General features: G+C 37.0%; 1 protein-coding gene across 1 annotated transcript in view; it reads right to left on the bottom strand.

The window, feature by feature from the left end:
- The window catches only part of LRP1B (LDL receptor related protein 1B), a gene marked incomplete at both ends in the record, with an annotated part of 773,038 nt that overhangs the window by 235,438 nt on the left and 516,368 nt on the right, over window positions 1-21,232 (bottom strand). Inside the window, 6 exons of the mRNA XM_082483434.1 lie at window positions 2,205-2,449; window positions 3,368-3,532; window positions 7,443-7,647; window positions 9,314-9,511; window positions 17,884-18,129; window positions 20,552-20,752. Coding sequence (XP_082339560.1) covers window positions 2,205-2,449; window positions 3,368-3,532; window positions 7,443-7,647; window positions 9,314-9,511; window positions 17,884-18,129; window positions 20,552-20,752 — 1,260 coding nt within the window. The remainder of the gene's footprint in view (window positions 1-2,204; window positions 2,450-3,367; window positions 3,533-7,442; window positions 7,648-9,313; window positions 9,512-17,883; window positions 18,130-20,551; window positions 20,753-21,232) is intronic.

The raw sequence follows: 21,232 nt of genomic DNA, 5'->3' as shown, positions 1-21,232 counted from the left end.
ATGATGGTAGAAGTAGAGATAACTGGTAGGAAGAAGAATAATATTGCCAGCTGTCCGCACTGTACTAAGTATCTTGGATTCACCTGTCCTCAACTGGAGAGCAGCTGGGGAAAAAGTGAAGTATGAGGGAAAGCAGGAAGACATGTTTGGATCAGTGCTCCCCAACAGGTGGGTATCAGGATGAAATCAAAGCAAAATGTGCCAAGTCCCTCTATAATTAATTTGGATTTCATTATTGCTTATGTCATTAGCAACATGCTTAGGTACAGTCTATATACTGCCACAACTGAAGCCAGAAAACTGAAAAGAGTGGAAAACAATTCTACACCAGTTAAATAAAATATATATATTTGTAATCCTCATAATCTTCAGAGAACTAATAAATAGTTATACTCTAGAAAAATACTAGATGTGCAACTAACAGGCTACTCCATGATTACTTTCTTGGTACCTTCACACTTACGACCACTGAAGTCAATACATTATATTTCTTAACTAAATATTTATCACCCAAATGAGACATTCACTATTCAGTGATAAAATCATTTGAAGCTTCAGCTGAAATGAAAGGAAAATCATTAGCCTTTTTACCTATGTGACAGACATTGTAAATCCATCTCAAGGAGCTAAGCTTTAACAGGTTGCTGCATTTTTCGTTAGGAATTAAATAGAATATTTCATTAAATCGGAGAGATAAGATCCGGTCAGTTTTAATTTTCAAGATTAATACAGTTTTATCTTTAGTTATTGTAGCTGAAGATTACTAAATACACAACTAATGTTGGACTACCTAGCTAATGACAAAGCCTATGCACTTACCATAATTGTACAGCACTGCTCTGCTATAAATAGATGTTATACTATAAAAGCTGGTATAAAATTGAAATGGAAATATACACACACGAAGAGGTAACCTTTATACAGATGAAAATGGGAAGCTAAAGTTACAAAATAATGTATCACAAAATAATTGAAGAATTTCCTATTATTTAATTAGTGCATATACTGTGAACTTCCTTTCAGTTTTGGTCGTTATGCACACCAAAACTAAGTTTGGTGCTTCTTGAACTTTTAAACTCCAAACTCGTGCCTCCAGCAGGTTGAGTTCATTCTCCCATGAAAGCCATACAGTGCTAATTGATAATTGTAACTGTTATTTTAAGATAAAAGCTGTTGAGTGAATAGCATATGCTTTGGAAAAGCGTCAGTTTATGGACAACAGCAAATTGGGGCTATTTAGGTAGAAAAGTAGTAGTCTGCAGTGGTGGAATTTAAGTTATGCAGTCCTAAGTGTGAACAAGAAGACTGAGAAGTAAACAAAGACAGACAAATCAAGGAGGACCACGAAGATATCAGAGGGCTGGAGCACCTCTCCTATGTGAAGACAGACTGAGAGAGTTGGGGCTGTTCAACCTGGAGAAGAGAAAGCTCCAGCAGAGACCTTAGAGCAGCCTTCCAGTACCTAAAGGGGGCCCACAGGAAAGCTAGGGAGGGACACTTTACAAGAGTATGTAGTGATAGGAAAAGGGGTATTGGCTTTAAACTGAAAGAGGGGAGACTTAGATTAGATATCAGGAAGAAATTCTTCACTCTGAGGGTGGTGAGATACTGGAACAGGTGCCCATAGAAGTTGTGGATGGCCCATCCCTGGTTGGACAGGGCTTTGAGAACCTGGTCTAGTGGGAGGTGTCTTTGCCCAGGGCAAGGGGGTTGGAACTAGATGATCTTTCAGGTCACTCATCTAACGCAAACCATTCTACGTAAATAAGTAAATTAAGGCAAATTATAGCACAAAGCGAATATTTACAACTAAGAATTGTATACACAGTTTATTTCACAGATAAGTTCATCTTCCTCTGGAGAGAAGGAAGAGAAAGACAGCTAACACTTATGTTTACTTTCATCAGACTAGTTACTCCAGTCAAAAAAATAATTAAGTTGGAAGCCTTTTAAATAAATGTGGTTCAGCACTATATTTGTAACACATCAAGAACAAGAGTCCCAATGGGCAATTTTCATAGCCACTGATCCCATGAAGTTTCTTGAATAAAGATTCTATTACCACCCAAGGAACACTAGTGTTGAATATGACATCTAATTAAGAATTGTCAGTTCAAGGCAAATTCATATACTGATATTTGTACATAAAAAGAATATTTTTCCCCCTCATAGGAATAATAATTAATTATTCTATAAATAGTCACCTTGTGGTTGACGACTTGGATGATATATCTGAAGATCAAAAGGCTGAGCACTTGTTTTTTGTATTACGCTGACATTTTGGCCAGTCCATTTATTGGCTTTTGCAAGTGTATTGGTCCGCCAATCTGTCCAATATACTTCACTCCCATACAAAGAAACAGCAAAAGGGTGAGAAAGATATTCATGACCCCGTATAATCTCTATCATGCCGGTTCCATCATATAACGCAGAATAAATGGCATCCGACCTACGAGAAAACCCAAAATTTAAGATTACACACAACTAAAATAAAAGTCACACAACTATTATGACATTGGTGCAAGTATAAAAACTTCACTCTTACATACAGCTAAGACCAAAGAATGTTTACAGTGCAATCATTAACTTCAGAGATTATTTCTTTCCCATGATTCATTTAACTAAGAATATGAAATACTGCTTTGCTTGTATACTGTTTTTAAATTCAAATTTACCTCCATGCTGTGAAAATACAGCAGGAAAATCAGTTAGCGTTCAGATGAACTTACAGAAAAAAGTGACACAGCTTGGGTCTTCCATGCGTAAGCATCAGGGGTGACTGCTCTCTAAGGCACGGTGAGCCAGAAGCCATAGATGATACCACATCTGGCAGCAGCTTCGCTCTCCAGGGCTACACCCAGCTGCCCCCAAGCAAGGCAGGGCCCGGGGTGGCATCCAGGTTCAACCAAGAGTCCAAATCACCAGAAAAGTTTGTGGTGATGAAGCAGGGTCAGGTCTGGAAGCCACCCGGTGGGCTGGGGTCTGTACCAACTGGGCCCACTGCCCGGCAGTGCTGTGGTTGGGCTGGAGCCTGGTGCTCCAGCGGTGTCACTCAGGCACGGGCCAGGCTCCAGGGCTGAGCTGAAATGGGCTCCTGGGCTCACGGGACGGGGGTGTGAGGGGAGGTCCCCGAGAAGCCTGGTCAGGGTCATTAAGGTCTGCTGGTACAGACCATGCAGAAATTATGTATAATAGCAACAGGATTGAAGAAATGTACATGCTGTACATTTGCACCCGCCGTACATTTGCACCCAAGACTTATGTACATAATGTACATAGTTACATTCCACTTCCAATGTAGTTCACATTTCTGTATGTAAGAATAAGGATTTATAAACAGCTAGGAAGAATACTGTTATCACTTTACCTGGCATCGGTCCATACTATTCTTTTTTCAAAGTGATCTACAGTAAGGCCATTAGGCCACGCTCCAGTATCCATATCTTTATATATGATCTTTCTTTCCGCTCCGCTCATGGAAGCAGATTCGATGCGAGGAAAATTTGCATCCCAGTCTGTCCAAAAGAGAATTCTGGTGAGAGGAAAGGGAAAAGAAAAGAGATATAAGAAAATATTCAAGCATGCAGGATAGCTTAAAATGGTTCAAAAAGACAATTGTTGGAAAAAAGTTCAAACACTCACTTGTTTTAAATTAAAGGAATAAACAGATGAATTTAGGCAACTAAATAAATTCCTTGAAGTCATAGGGTAAAACGGAGGTAATATTTCATTATCAGTGTTAGAGCAATCATGAAACTCAAGAATTTTTCTAAAAACTAGAAAATTAATAGCGTTCCCTTTTTCATGTCCATTAATGCAAATAACAGCTTGTCTTGTCTTCCTTCTATAATTAGAAACCCAGCTCATTACAAAAAATTATAATAACAACCTTTGAAAGCAATCCACAGATGAGGAGGATTGGGAGGGGAGAAAGGGACAAAGGTGACTTGAGGTAGCAGGGATTAAGGAACATAATAAACTGGAGATTTCCATGTATTATTAAGAGTTTTCCAATGAAGACCCCTAGATTTTTGTATATAACTAATTAATTTTATATAGACCAGTCTTTCTAAGAAAACTGAAAAGATGCGTTGCATGGTAGGCTCTCTCAGTTATGTACTATCTCTGATTTTTGTCCAATAAGGAGAGCTTTCACCTATATAACCTAAGAAGTTTCTTGTTAAGTAACAGAAGCAGTGTCATCAAAAAGCCAAAAACGCACTCTGTTCTCAGCTTGTTAAGTTTCCAACAACACAGAATTTTTTTTTTATTTGTTAAAGGAAAAGAATACCTTTGATACGAAAACATTTCATTAGCTGTAGAAAGCTAATTGCAGAGAGCCAGAATGTAACAAAACTTTTGACAAGTAACATCGGACAGCTTCAGTCCTGAACACATCCTCAATAAGGCCTCTTCATTTAGTGCCTTGGAACAAATAATAGGTATTACATTTAAATAATAAAGGATAAGGGTATAAAAAAAAGCCCCCTGGGTGAGGGTCTCCACGCTGTGTGTATATGCAGCTCTGTGCCAGTGGCTGGAGCCAGAAGACAGGTCCCAGGCTGGGTGGCAGCCACCGGAATGATTGAGGGTGCACCGGTCAGCGTGGGAACGCCGGCAAAGGCGAAGGCAGACTAACCGTGGGGCGGGTTAAGGACTTGGCAGCCAGATGTATGCAGGTGTGTCCTGGCTTGAGCGACAAAGGGTTAATCTGTCTTTTAGTAATTTTACTTTTCAGTAAGGTCTCTCCTAACACTTAGGAAAACCGCATTTTTAGAAGACTAATGTCTGAATTTGTGAAAATATTGACTTTATAGCCAGCTATGGTATGTGGGTTTCAAGGTCTCAGGGTTTTCGAGCTCGCCAGGTGCTGGGATGAGGAGGAGCGAGACCCGAGCACTCGACCCAAGCTGGCCAACAAGATTATTTTATACCATGAACGTCACATTCAATATAAACTTTGCTGAGGCATTTTTCTCTTTTATGATGGCCGCGATCCAGAAAACTTCTTGCCCTGGTGCTGGACCCCTGAGCCGTTCCCTTCCTCCTGAAGCCATAACACACACAAGTGTCTGACATTTGCTGTCCTCTGCTGGAAGCGCACAGCTTCTACTGATAGAATTGGCTGAGTATAATCCTTGTATATTTTATACTAGCGTTGAGATCACTATTGGTTCTTTAGTGTTATTAATTTTCTAGTCTTATCCTATTAAATCTGTTTATATTTCAAACCTCAGGTTTCCTTGTTTTTTTCCCTGATTCCCCTTCCCAGGTGGGGAGGGATCATCGGGTGAGAGAATAATTGTCTAAATGACAATAAATTGTTGTGGGTTCTTCAAACCATAACGATGTGTCTCTGGGAGCGAGGAGGCACTGGGCGAGTTGGCTACCAGAGGGACCAGGCCAACTGGCAGAGAGACCGTGAGGTCTGGGGCCCGACTGAGAGACATTTATATGTGTGTGCGCGTGGCAGCGGGGGACAGCGAGGATCCAGGGCTAGCTACTGGGTAGGACTGGGTGCCTACACCCAGCTACAGCAGTGCGTGCGGTGGGAGCTATGGCAGCCTCGCCATCTACTTGGAATCATCAGTGTTTATTTATTCACATTTATTTGTGAACAGATTGAAGAGCTGTTCCCATCTGCATTCAAAGATTTCACTCTTTCCTCACTTCTAAAAAAAAAATGGAGCACACAACTGCTTCTAGCTTTTCAAAAGGCAGATTAAGCCTTCAGTTTCAGGAAGAGTGGTGATTTGATTTTTTTTTTTTTTTCCCCTCCCAACCATTTAATTTGAACAGCTTATCTGCCAATTCTTCTGCCAACAGGATGCCTCTTTTTAAAGATCTCTGTAGATAAGCGATGCACTCGGTAAATAAGCTTTCTAGCATCCAAACTGAGACGGCAGGGTCCTTACTCATTAAAGCATGCACTTGCTAATTCAGAATTTTAGGTCCCAGAGGGACCTCAGGTCCCCGAATCTGAGACCTTTACCTAATTTTATTTTTATGTCACACAGCAGTGTTTCTGAAATAAATATTCAGTGAAGACACATGATAGACCATAGTCGGTTTCTAAAGAAAATTAAATATGATGATTTTTCAAACTCATTGTAATTTATATTATTTTGGCCACATTTAATTTGTTGTTTTGTTGTTGGGTTTTGTGTTTGTTTGTTTGGGTTTTTTTTTTTCCTCTCTGAAAGAAAAATATTTACGAGAAGAGGGTGTAGCTATTGACCACTACACCTTTTGGTCACTCTAAGAGGATCCATCTACACACAATATTGGGTAATGAGGTTTCTGTGATGAATTTACAATTTCATATAGCCTCAAAGTACTGCTCTAACTCCAAGAATCGTGAAATTTTTGCAGCAGACGACTGAATTTCAATACAGAATCCAAACTGACACCTAGCTCAATAGGGAGTTGTGTTCCATGACCAGTTTTACTTTCTTTCCACTACTTCAGTCTATTGACTTAAATTTTGATGTAAATGGTGTGTATGGGTCATTTTTGCTCTGCCAAAAAAACGAGGCTAATTTTAAAAGGAAGCAAAAATATCCTAAGCAAAGTTTTAATGTAGTGTTTTTTTTTTTTTTACTGTGAAGATTTTAAAACAGAATTGTGAAATAAATCTATATGTTTGATGATTGCTAAAACTACACTTTATGCAAAAATAGTTTTTACTTTGTTAGCATATTAACAATATCAGGCAATATTTTAATTTAAGCATACTTTAAAAAAACCCTAATTTTGGCCTTTTAAAATTAATATTTTGTTTGATATTATGAAAAAATCTAATATTTATTAGAAATATATAGTTATGACAGGTATTAGATAACATTTATGGTAGTAGGCTGAGAATCTACTACACTCAGTTGCTCATGATTAATAACAGTCCAGTTTAATAATATCCCTTATGAACAGGTCAAAAAAATACTGACAGAGGTTGGCAAGCATTATCTCCACTGTAAAGAAGGAGAACCAAACACAAAAGGTGGGATTTACCTTACTCAACTTTTAGTCTTCCAGTAACATCTAAGCTATACCTTTAAAGTCCCACCAAAAAAATCAATCCCTAAGTGAGATGAATCAGCTTGTCAATACCTAAATCTGTCCATTAACCACACAGGAAGGTTAGACCAAAACCTTCAGTTACTATCATCTGCACTAAAAAATTAAATGAAACAATCACATAGCAAGGGAAGTAATTTGCCAACAAATAGACCCCTGTATCTTCCGCCTTACCTTTTCTTAAGGCTTTTCACTGGGGCAAAACACACTAATAATGGATTTTATTTCACTCAAAATATACTTTCAAGAACTGTTAAAGGCAAATTGGGAACTATAACTTACAGCAAAAAAGGAAATCAAAATCTCACACTTAAACCTGTATCTTTAAAATACTTTTCAAGACAAAAAAGTAATATTATTTTAATTACCCATATCTGGGATCCAAAGCAATAGCCCTCGGATGCTCCATAGCTCCTGCTATTAACGTTGTTCTCAAAGTGCCATCTAGTTTTGCTACTTCAATTTGGTCCAAATTGCTGTCTATCCAGTATATGTTTCCTGCAATCCAATCTACAGTAAGACCTTCAGGTGTGGCCAGGCCATGTTGTACTACGACCTCAATGGCACTAACACCTTAAAGAAAAGAAAGGGGAGGGAGGGAAGAAAGAGAGTCTTAAGTACTAATACAGAGTCTGATACAGTGAAGAGGGGCATACAAGTCTATCCTATGCTCTTGGAGTGCAGTCTGGATTAATCTAACAGATGATAATACTTTGCTCCACGTGACATTTTTTCTTTACAAATGCAATAGACTACTGTAAATAAGTACACTTTTGGCAATATACAAATAAACTTCATTCCACAGCAATTTCATAGAAATTTTTAGTTCTCTGATGCCTTAGTAAGTAAAGCTCTGAAACTTTCCATAAAGGTCAGAGATCGCATGCAGAGTAAGACAGGGGACATGCATGTGCCCTATTACCAGGGACCTCTTCTGCACCATCTGTGAAGGGCACGCTCATGCTTCACCTCCCAGTGACTAGACATACTAGACAAAACTCATGCAGCTCTCTTTCAGTTCTTTCTCAATCAGAAAAAGAGAAAACTGAAAGATTGTGATGAAGACAGAAATGGCAGGGAGAGCCCTGTTTGGGCTACACATTTTGAAAAGCTGTGCAATAAATAGCCTTACTTTGTTACTTTAAATTCACATGCACAATTCATACTGTCACTGTCTAAAAATAGCTGTTCCCTCCACACCGTCTGGAGGGTCCCAAAATTCTTCACACCAAGGGCAACTACAGAAGCATTCTGTTAGCCCTGAGGACTTCCAAGAAGGCGCAGTGCTTTTTGCAGTTGCAAGTTAGTTCTTGACAGCTGCAAGGCTGAGGGAGTAAAATTTTTTTTTTTTTTTTTTTTTTTCAATCCAGCATAGAAGTCACTTGGGTTCTGGTACAGTGTGATTATAATACAGCACGACAAAACCAGACTACCTTACTGGTCTCATATGAACACCACAACCACTAATGAAAAATAGCAAGCCTTTGCCTGCCTTTACATAGTTAGCAGGGTAACATATTTCTTCCCTGGTCTGGATCTGTGGATATAAAAATACCCACAAATACCATTTACTAAAGAGAAGAAATAAACCCGAAAAACTACTACAAAAAAATGTGTTGGAGAACATACACACGAATGTATATGTGAACTTTTACAAAAGCAAGTTAAACATGCTTATGCCTGTTAGCTCATGCAGGAATGAAAGCACCTGATATACACTTCAGCAAAGAATGTTTTGTAGAAACACTTTTGTATGTATTATGAGATTATATTGAGTTCATAATTATTATTGAGGTCGTAATTATGTCACCAGGGCAAAGAACAAGTATTTCTGAATGCAATACAATTTTGAAGCAAAACCTTTCACTTAGCAAGAGCAGATAATTTATCAGACGTCTTATAAATTCTTATACTTCTTTAATAAGGTGAAGGTAAATTACAAAAAACGAAAAAAAAAAAAAAAAAAAATCAATATTGCACTCATTGGACCAGGAAGAAATATCAGCCCTTTTCATTTGCCATTTTCTTCCCCCTATAGCCTATTGCAAAAGGAAACTTTGATAACAAAGTCTTTTTCTAGCTCTACATCAAGCACAATCTAGATACACACATTTTTAAAGGTAGAATGCCATCATAAATTCCGTTTCTGTGAATGGTAGCTCAGTCACAATTTATCTGGTCCAACATCCTGTAACTGCAGTTGTTCTTACTGTTAAGAAATTAATGATTAAATTCATACCTCCAGTATCAGAGAGCTTGCCTCTGTAAATTTTGTCCTCTACCACATCAGTCCAGTACAGTAAACTCTGACTGAAATGAAAATCAAGTGCTATTGTATTTCTTAAACCAGGAACTAAAAGGCTGTAGTCACGTTTGTGAAGATCAATTTTTCTGATCTCATGTCGAATAGAAAAAATTATGAAAGCTTCAAATGGATCTGGAAGCAGAAGATTATACATTTCAAAAGAATAATAAAGAAGATATTGTTACATATTGATAGAAATGACAAGTGGAATAAGAACAACAGAATACTTTATTAGGAGAAACAGATGATTAAAACAATTCATATTCTGATAAGGAGTCTTTCGAATACATTTTTAGTCCCACAGACTTCTCATTTCTCCCTTCTAGCACTATCTTTGATCACAACTAGAGATATTAAACATTAAATTCTGGAAAATCAAACTCAACTACTGAACGCTGTTTTGTAGTTCTACCACAAGGAGTCCGTAATTAGAGTTTTAAAAAGTCACATGGTATCAAAATCAGAATCTGTTTTTTCAAAAGTTTCAGAAAAAAATAATCCATTAAGTTATACGTGGTTTCAAATGCCAGTTAGTTGAAACAATTTAGTAAAATATATACAATGTACCTTTTAAATATATATAATGTACTTAGTGTTTTTAATTGAATTCCTTAAAAAAAAAACCCCACACCTTAAACTACCAAATAAATGAACTTTTTATACTCTTATTGATACACCCCATCACAAATCCAACTACCACTGAAATTCTCTTTCCTTTGCTATTCAATTAATGCTAGATCATTTGTGTCTGTGAGCTTATATCAAATGATACATAAATATCTGTAAACGCTCTCTGCATAGGTCAGCTATACTATAAAACTGATTATTATAGTTCTTACATACTTTAGATGAGGGAAAAAATCAAACAAGTAGCTGTGTTAATAAAATAAACAAGAAATACAAAAATTGGATTCGCTAAACTGTTGAATCAACTCCATATATCCGATTTAATACAGAAAGTTTTGCAGTTTTTCCTCCGCACCCCTCCCGCCCCCCCAGTTCTTTCTCCTTGAGTGCAACACAAATGATATCGGGGGTTTGTTTTCCATACCATCAAACCTCCATTTTATATAAAAGACAGATTATTGGCAGTTTATGGCAATAGGCAATATTGCATTGTTCTTCTAAAATATTCAAAGAAAATGTCACACAAGTTATCGCCAAATAGCAAGATGCTTATATAGCTCTTTTTGAAAAGATTAATTTCATGATCTTCTCTTAATAACCATTGCACATACATATTAAATTCTCTATGATGATTTAAGTTAATCGGGTACCTCAGTAGAGCTATGTTTCTGCTCTTGAAGTACTCGTTCATAATCTGGCTTGGACTTTCCAAATGATCCTCCTATTTGTTAAAGCAATGAATGACTTCCCGCAAAGCCAATTTTTCAAAGCTCTGCAGTAGTTAAGTAATTTAATGAAGAACAGGATCACTGACATTAGTAGCTGTTTTACAAGTACCAGTTATCTGAACCCGAGAAACGCTTTAATGGCACTTTCCAATTTCTGATAAATTGGCAGCTATTATGCAGGAGGCCACAGGCTACTGACATACTGGATTTTTTTGGCAACTCCAATGCATAAGAACATACATGATGGACATCACCAGTTCCTCCGTAATTACCACCACAATGGAAAAAAGAAACCTAATACATCTGTGCTATGTTGGAAGGGGCTTGTTCATTCAAAGTAAAGGAATTCTAGCTTCAGCTCCATAACCTACAATGCAAAATATGAAGTACGCTGATGAAAAGGATTCGAGTTCAATGGGATCTCCACAAATTTAAGGTACAGTGCTTATGAATGTAAATCAACAACAAGAAATGGGTAAGAAAATATGGGTAGACAAAGTAAAACCATTTTCTTTATTTGGACTTTTTAGTTCAAATGAGCAGGTCATACGCCTCTCCCCCCCCCACACTTTCTTACCCTTCCCATAACAATTTAAAGCTGTAAATTCAGACCCTCCGTTATTGTGGCTAATATACAGTCAAGTCACAGATGTGATATTACATTAAAAAAAAAGAATGATTGATTTTGCAACAAACGAGATACTGCATCACAGTGCAAAATTTCTCTGGAAAGAATTCAGAAAGAAGACAGAGAACAGTTTTACACAGGTTCCTCTATGATAAGGCTATTTAAATATACCCGAATGGATAGCAGTAATTACTGCCTGGCTGGAGAGTTGTGAGCCAGAGTCCAGCCACCTCTCTGCTTTACCTAATGTAGCAAACAATCACCATAGCCTGGATGACTGGAGTCTAGAGTTGTATTATTGTATGTGTATTAAGTACCATGTCTCAAGGATAATAAGCTGCATAAAACTGAGTGTAAAACTGATGGGATACCAGATCTGTAGGAAAGAATCTAGAAAATTAGATCAACAATGGCATGGCACTGTAAATAAGGTCAACTCAAGGTTTGCACTTGAAAGAAACATGATGTAACCCTTCCACTCCCTCCCTCCTGCTTCGGTGAAGGCAGTCTACAATACTGTACCCTGTTTTGAGCACGGCTCATAAGGAAGAATGTGAATCAACTACAGGAATGCAAGAGGAGATCAGCAGGTGTTGTAAGAGGTCTAGAAAGTATGGCCCGCAAGGAAAGAATGAACAAACTGGAATTGCTCAGTTTAAAAAACAACAAAATAAGATGATGAGTGGAAGCGCATAAAATTCTCCGAAGACATAAAAGGCTGATGAATTGAAAATGGGAAACCCCTTGTTTTCTATATACATAACAAGTAGGCCAAGGATTAAAGGCTTAAACTGGAGCAGGAAGACTCAGACAGACTAGAAAAAAAATCTTTTGCAGGAGTGAGGCACTGAAACATCTCACCCCTGGGAAACTTGGAGTTCACCACTGAAGGTGTCTTGAAGGTCTTTGGAAGAAGATAAACAGCAGCAGTACTAGATAGACTTTGATCTTCCTTCCAACCTTATCATTCAATGACTGTATAAAATGAGCTATATTATAGTGAATTTGAATTTTCAGACCGAATCAAATCAATTTTACTTAAGGTTGTGCTTTTCCCACTTGATTCCTCTTCCAGAAATTGAGAGCAAATACTTTTTATTTTACCAGCTGATTAAGAGTATTTTCCTAAAATCTCACCTTAACTGAATTCTATTAATGGTTATTGATTCCATTCTTTAAAACTTTTTCTAAAGAAAAGTAATTGTTACCAATTTATTAGAGAGAAATCATACATTTCTGTACCTTCCAATTTCATGACTGCAACAAGCTTTTTTACCATACAGGTAAGTGTATATAATATATGATACAAACATAAAGCATGAACTTCATTGACAGTTGTAAGAAAAAATCCTGATAGAAGAAAACTGCCTAAACAACACACTCAAAAAACACTGTATAAAAAGAATAACGCTTCAGCTTTTCCAGTGGTTTTAATTTAAAATACTTTCTCTGGAAAAATGCTAACGGAAGCTTACTGTAACAACAGTAGCACAGCAAGCACATACACTGTGCTTTTATGAAATTTACCTCAAAGGAAGATGACAACTTCATAAAGAGTCTGAAAAAACCCAATTCATTAAAAGTTTGACATTGCTCAGAGAGGATTGGACTACCCCACCCTCATTTTAGTATTGAAAGCTATCTGGAAATTATAACAAAACTGAATTTAAACCCAGATAAAAAAGATCAAACTTACAGACACATCATCCTTTTTTCCAAGTACATATATCTAGTCATATAACAGAGTTCCCACAGCTTAGAAAAGGTTGCCAGCCATTTTTTAACTAAATCTATACTAAGCTAAGTGTTTCTGAATTCATCTAACATTTATTACATCAAATTTTGAAAGGCTGAACATAAACATGAAGTTTAAATAGCTTTCAAGAACCATTGTTTTTCCTGTATGCTCATTGTCATCTAAAAGAGTTCATGTGCAATATCTTATTTTGAAATGTGTTCCAAGAGAAAGTAGGAAGAAGAGTATGAAAATATATAATTTATATTGACTTCCTATCTGAATAACGGAGCTCTGTAGCATACTTTTAGTTCAATCAATACAAATTTAAACGCGAATGAAATGTTTAGTCTTTGGGAAGTCAGTAATGTAACAGTACACATGCCAGAACAGCAATAAGGAAACTAGATGAAAACAAAAATTATGGAAAGTGAAGAAACTCTGAAGGAGAAAAACACTTAAAATGCTCAAGAAATGAAGAGAACATAAGCAGAAATAAGGGAAAACAGGGAAACTAAGAGAAAGACATTGAAAGAATTTATTTTTATACACTTATTATTCCATAATTTATTATATTTATCGGGTAATTCATTAGATTCCACTGACAAACACACTATTTGATTCTGATATGCCATCCAAAAAAAAAAAAAATCACATACATTACTGCATTTTCAGCATTCATTAGATTTTCGATGGACACTCAAGTAAACGTTTTTACAATATCTTGAAAAAGTGAAGTGCTGCATACTGACTTTACAGTCTATTGCTGTGTGCTAGTGAAATGTTTGACTGTATATAGGAAAGTGTTATTTTAGATAGAAAAAAAAAATGTACGGAAGGGTAAGGTAATCATTTTCCTCTGAGTAGTTTTTGTCTTCTGGAAAAATGATTATTAGTTACTGCTCTAATATAATACACATCTACTCCCGGTTCAAGGCATTTTAAATCACTATGGCTCTTCTAAGAATTACTTTATACCAACTGGTATTATTGAAGAAGTAGTTTGGCATTTGGGTGCCTGTTTATCTTCCCAAGATCACTTTTAACTCCACTAGTAATAGTACTTGAAAATTTTTTTCTTTATTTTACATCCATTTAAGATCTCCTGCACAGAGACATAAATGCTATGGACATTTTCAGGCTAACAGACTCACAAATGAGACCAAAATTGTGTTCACTTTACTAAAATGCTATACACACAGTCAGCAACTAAAGTATCAGAGGATCTGTCCTTCAGAGTATTTACCATGCCTTTCAAAGGAAATAAACTGAAAGGGGGCAAGATTATTAGTTACTATAAAAGCATATGCCATATTTAATATGGAATAATTTTGTTGCAGCTTTGATGGCATTAGGATAGTATCTTTACAGTTTGTAAAGAAAGATATAATTTTTTTGTTATACCAGCTGACATCACCTGTCTGAGATCATATATTTAATATTACATTCTCTGAGAAAATCTGTAAAATCAATTTGTGAATTCAGATTCTCACAAACATCAGTAAATCTTAAACAAAAATATCTCATAGACTTAAGAAACCCTGAGAAACTATAGTCTCAATTTCCTTACTTTCCAGCACAATTGAGTATATTTCACTGTGGGGTTTTCTCCTTTAGCTTCCAAATAGTGCTCTTTTCTATTTGTTTTCATTTAAAGTTTGTTTCAAGCTTTCCTCCACCAAGTTACTAACACTGTCTTAAAAGATTTTAATCCCTTCATTTCTGTAATGCAGTAAGAATGTACTTTTTGAATTACTGGAAATGTCCAAAATAAAACTAATTAGATTGGTCAAAAGTCAATCAGACTAAAGCAGTGTAATAAGAATTTTAACAGCAATAAAATAAGGTTCAGATATATAGAACCACAGTAATACGCCAGTGAAGCACGATTTGAGAGTCTACTGTCAGCATAGCTCAGTAACGTCTGAACAAGATATGTTCCTGGTCTCATACTGTAGTATTAACTATTAACACATGATAGTAACAATTACAGAGACGCAAAGACTCAATTTGGAGATCATTCCAGAAATTATAACAATAGTTATTCCAGCCTGATGAAAGTAAACCACATTCTTAATGAATGAAAAAAAAAAATAAGCTCAAAGGCAAGACGTGTAACTGAAGAGAACATCATTGACATAAAACTAATTTTTAATTATTTATTAATAATGAATGACATCACACCGATCTTCAAAAAAGGAAAGAAGGAGGACCCAGGGAACTACAGACCGATTAGTCTCACCTCTGTCCCTGGGAAGGTAATGGAGTGACTCATTCTGGATGTCATCTCCAAACACGTTGAGGAACAGGAAGTTATTGGAAGTGGTCAACATGGATTTACCAAGGGTAAATCATGCTTGACCAATCTGATAGCTTTCTATGATGTTATAACTGGTTGGCTGGATGAGGGGAGAGTCGTGGATGCCATCTACCTTGACTTTAGCAAGGCTTTTGACACTGTCTCCCATAACATCCTCATTAGGAAGCTGAGGAAGTATGGGCTAGATGAGGTGACAGTGAGGTGGATTGAGAGTTGGCTGCGGGACAGAACTCAGAGGGTTGTGATCAGTGGCACAGAGTCTAGTTGGAGGCCTGTAACCAGTGGTGTCCCCCAGGGGTCAATACTCGGTCCAATTTTGTTTAATATATTCATTAATGACCTGGATGAGGGGACAGAGTGTATCCTCAGCAAGTTTGCTGATGATACCAAACTGGGAGGGGTGGCTGACACCCCAGAGGGCCGTGCTGCCATCCAGAGTGACCTGGACAGGCTGGAGAGCTGGGCAGAGAAGAACCAAATGAGGTTCAACAAAAGCAAGTGCAAGGTCCTGCACCTGGGGAGGAAGAATGCTAGGCACCAGTATAGGTTAGGGGCGGACCTGCTGGGAAGTAGCTCGGAGGAGAAAGACCTGGGTGTCGTGGTAGACAGTAAATTATCCATGGCCCAGCAATATGCCCTTGTTGCCAAAAAGGCCAATGGAATTCTGGGCTGCATAGGGAAGAGTGTGGCCAGTAGGACGAGGGAGGTCATTCTCCCCCTCTACTCTGCACTGGTGAGGCCACAACTGGAATACTGTGTCCAGTTTTGGGCTCCCCAGTTCAAGAGGGACAGGGAACTGCTGGAGCGAGTCCAGCGAAGGGCAACTAAGATGATTAAGGGCTTGGAGCATCTGCCTTATGAGGAAAGGCTGAGAGAGCTGGGACTCTTTAGCCTGGAGAAGAGAAGGCTGAGGGGAGACCTTATTATGGCGTACAAGTATCTAAAGGGTGGGTTGAAGGAGGATGGGCTTCATTATGGGCTTCATTAGTACTGTAATGAAGTTCTAAAATGTTTTGTAAATTAGGTCAAACATTGTCAAAGCAGAAAAATTAGAGTTTGCCTTTTCTGAAATATGGACCATTAAGTTGGCTACTAACTACTAAATTATTTCAGGTGACTAGCAATAGGAAACTTGGGCTTAGCTTATTTATTCAGGGTTTTTTCATGTGATTCACAGAATCACAGAATGGTTAGAGTTGGAAGGGATCATCAAGATCATCAAGTTCCAACCCCCCTGCCCTGGGCAGGGACACCTCCCACCAGCCCAGGTTGCTCAAAGCCCCATCCAGCCTGGCCTTGGGATGGGGCATCCACAACTTCTCTGGGCAAGCTGCGCCAGTGTCTCAACACCCTCAGGAATTTTTTCCTAATATCTCATCTAAATCTACCCTCTTTCAGTTTAAAACCGTTACCTCTCATCCTATCGCTACAGTCCCTGATAAAGGGCCCTTCTTCACCTTTCCTGTAGGAAAATTCATCTGAGGAAATGCTGAGTATCTCGAACAAATCGAGAATATCTTAATCATGATATCTACTGAATTAACCAATATTCAAATAAGTTGGGAGATATTTCTACTCGGAATTTAGAAGATACCATTAAAAAAAAAAAGATAATAAAGAATAAAAATATCAAAGAATCCTAAACTGAAATTTTGAAAATCCAGACAGCAAAATCCATGTTATTTTTAACTCCCTACAGGGGAGGTAAAGATGTGATGACAGTTTATATTTCACATACGTGTTTGTATTTTATGCACATATTCACACTGCACTTGAAAAAGACACCTGTAACGTAGTTTCTAAATCATAATATCAATAAATATCAATACTGAGCAATGAGAGGAATACATTCCCGTCTCCCGTTTTGGCTTATACTGGTTTTCTTCTAGATTAGTGAGCTGACCGGGCTTACTGATGTCAAAAAACCAAGTACCAGAATGTTGTAGGTGAAAAAATAGTTTAAATTGTGAACACTAACAGGCAGTAGATAATTGACTATATGCGTATGCACGCATGTTCAAAATTAAACTTCTGAACCCTCAAGTAAAACTGATCAATATCATGATGTCACAGATTGATCCATTTCTCCAAAGTACAAAGAAAATCCCTCATATTCCATATATATACACACACAAACAGAGCTTTCCTGCATATTAAATATACATGAAAAACCTGTATAAAACTTCCAACAACTTAGACATTATTTGGTATTAACATTCCTAGAAAATCTTATAAGCAAGGAACTAACATTGCCATACCCCTTCATCCTGCATCAAGAATAGTGAGAATAGGGACAGCCTTAATGAGTTCTTCAGATTGCTATCAGCCACACACTTAGATAACCCAAGCCTATATTTCTTATTAAAAAAAAAAAAAAAAAAAAAAAAAAGGAAATAACCTTTCACTAAATCAACCTAACAAGTAATAACATCTGGAATATTGAAAATAGACGGAATTTCAACTTACCAGTGCTGACACAATTTTCTCCATCCTTACTGAGCTTCCAGCCTTCGTAACATGAGCACTTGACAGTATTTTTATGCTGTTCACATACTTGACTACACTTAAGGTGCTTGGTACAGTAATCCATAATCTCACAAGTTTTGTTGTCTATATTAAGACTGAATCCTGCAGGGCAGGAGCATACAATTCTTCCTCCAGGAACCACAGAACATTGATGGCTACATCCACCATTGTTAAGTGAACATTCATCTGAAATAATATGGAAAAAACAAACAAACAAACAAACAACATTAAGGGCTGCAAGGGCTGTCAATTATATTGTATATCCTTAAAGTCACCAGGTCAACTAAAAGACGTAAAAGGGCCTCTAAAGAAATGCAACTGAATTTTACATTTGTTAAACAGCTTTCTATATTTATTTTTTAAATTATCTGATTTGTCGGTATTGAGCATGGTAGCTTTATTACAACCTTTCAAAATTTCAGCATGGCAGATGTACAACATATGTACATTTTCAGACTTTCATGCGTATTATTTCATTCATTAGTAATTAAAGAGTGTCCATACAGAGCCAGTCCAAAGACCATTATAGCTCAACCATCTTAAATGATGATGAAAAGCTGATGCACAGAGAAATAAGCATACTTTCCCAAAGACTTCCCTTGCTTCCAGCCACTTGAGCTTTCAGGGAGAAGACTCCCAACTCTTAGTCCTATGTGTCTATATCACAAGCAACTTGTCAAAAAAACACGTACAAATATGAAGTAAAAATCAGGATTTCTTTCTCATCCTTTTCCAAAAACAGCTACTAGAGACTACTACTTTTGCATTCTCTGTGTCAGTGCTCTCACATTATATTCTGAAGGCAACTGATGATTTGCAAAGTTCTGCTAAAAGACTTGAAGGTGATTTGTGAAACCCTTAAAGCATCTGCATGATAAGTATGATAATTGTGTCTGTGAGAAATCCTGTGACCTCTGGAGAAAAAAAACAAAACAAAACATAGAACTTCTCCTTTCCTCACAGTACTACTGATATGCAGGGGTCAAAACTGGTCCATCATTGCACTGGAAACAAGGCTTCACTTTTATTTTTTAATCTATTTGTGTCTTTTAGTTACTTTCTTTGATTCTAACAAGTCACATCAGTTTTCTACAGAAGAATTATTTCCTTCCCGTTTAATAAAAATAAATAAATAAATAAAAGGCCGCTTTCTACCAGTCCTTTGTTCAGATTTCAAGTTTGTTTTTTTTGCGGCTTTTTTTATCATGACAAAAAAGAATCAAACTCTTTAATGTATCTAATATGCAAATGTGTTGCTCAACATCCCATATTTGCCCTTCAGTTTATGCTTAAGTATGTTTTAAAACTAAATAATTAACAACTGCTGAAATACCTGTTGACCAATAACACAGCATCTCGAGGCTGTAACAACCATTAAAAACCAATCTTGGCCCTATACAGTATCCAACAGGATACAGGTGTCATAACGGGCTATTACTAGTAGGAAGATAATTGTCCATACATAGAAATAATATAAATTATGCCAGAATTTCTTTCCCCTGGAGTCTAGACAGCATGGGATTCATATGTAGCTCTCAGAGGATTTAGGTCTACAATGTAATCTTAACATATTCCAGAAGAACACTGAATTTAGGATCATCTCTTACAGGGCAGTCTGCAGACCACCAGAGCAGGACAGTGCAAAGATCTCTTTGCCATATCCCGCAGCAGCTCTTTCCCAGCCAGCGGACTCTGCCTCCTACGCTAAGCGACTGCGCTCAGCCCCCCGCAGGGGCTCCTCATAAACACAGATCCTAGAGAGTGAAAATGCTTGCAAGCATCTCCAAATGCTTTGTAACAATGCTGAAGTTTGTAAAACACTTTGTGCAAAGCAAGGTCAGTGGGGAGAGGCAAACTGTTGATATAGTTATTATAAACAATTAATAATGATATATTATGTATGAAATATAATATACTATAATTATATATTAATATATTTAATTTTATAAAAATTATAAAATTACCTCTTTTTCCTACAAACCATGTTTCACTTTTATCCCTAAACCATCACAGTACTACCGCTACAGTATCGTAAATTCTTCTAAAATCCATTCATTTTATCTCTGCGTATATTTTGTAATAATTTAATTAGATTATCTGTTATACTTCTGTCAGATTTATAAAAGTATTTTTGTACATTTTTTACCAAATACAGTTTTTCTACATTGTCTGACATGCCATGAAATCCTTTCAACAGCCCTGTCAGGGAGACACGTTAACTCCTCCTAGTCATCCCAACGTGTTTCTTCCTGAACTCCTACGCAGCTACTGAAAGGATTCTATCAACTCAAGCTTCTGTAGTTGGAGAGAACTGCAAATTAGCTCACATCTTTTCATATACGCCAGCACCTTTTAAATTGTTTACCTCCAGGAGTATTTTAAGGGGTTCAGAAATGAAAAACTTACCTAAGGAACTATGTTTTCCCTTATTTGAAGAAAACTAGTACTTCAAGCACAAACACAGTATGATTTAAATCACGTAAAAATCCTCACATAGGCTACTGTGATAAAATTGCAGTAAGATTAACATGAGAACTGTTTTCCCACCAGTAAGTATTGTGACAGACAATATCAAGAATAATCAGGAAAATGTGTCTAAAAGAAGTACCACAAAGATCGCCTTCATCAGATCCATCAGGACAATCTCTTCTCCCATTGCAGAGCTTCTCAGGCTGTAGGCAGATGGAGGTATCATTAGCACAAGGGTATTTTGGTGGTCCACACATATAGCCCTCGCAATTATCCTCATCAGACTGATCCTCACAATCAATATCGCCATCACATAGCCACGCTTTGCTAATGCATCTCCCTTGGAGAAAAGAGACAATAAACACAGGAAATCAGACTGGAAGCAAACTTTAGAAAAAACCTTCAGTAACATTACACAGATTTTTATTTTTTTTTTATTGTGCTCTTCTATTAATAATACTTTCCTCTTAGACGAGCAAAAAGAAACAAACTTGTACTTATACTCTGAAGCATCATCCTCATCAGTGTTGGCAGTCTAATTTTCCAAACAACATCAATCCTAATTATTTCTACACTGAACAGAACTGCACATAGGAAGGATGCATCCTCATACTTTGTTAAATATACTAAATTATTCTAAAACGTTTTAGATTTTTTTTTGTTGTTTTGGGTTTTTTTTTTTCTTTTCTGCTTTTCTTTATCTCTCCCTTTATCTTCTACTCCAAAAGCTTTCCATACGAGCAATGTTTCAATATGTGACTTTCTATTAGCACAAGTCTGAGAAACAAAAGTCTTTCTAGGAAGTATACACAATACATTC

Source organism: Vanellus vanellus, assembly GCF_965231255.1.
Source record: "Vanellus vanellus genome assembly, chromosome: 5".
NCBI classification, from domain to species: domain Eukaryota; kingdom Metazoa; phylum Chordata; class Aves; order Charadriiformes; family Charadriidae; genus Vanellus; species Vanellus vanellus.
The sequence above is the reverse complement of the archived record's forward strand: the minus strand, read 5'-3'. Positions and strand labels throughout refer to the sequence as shown.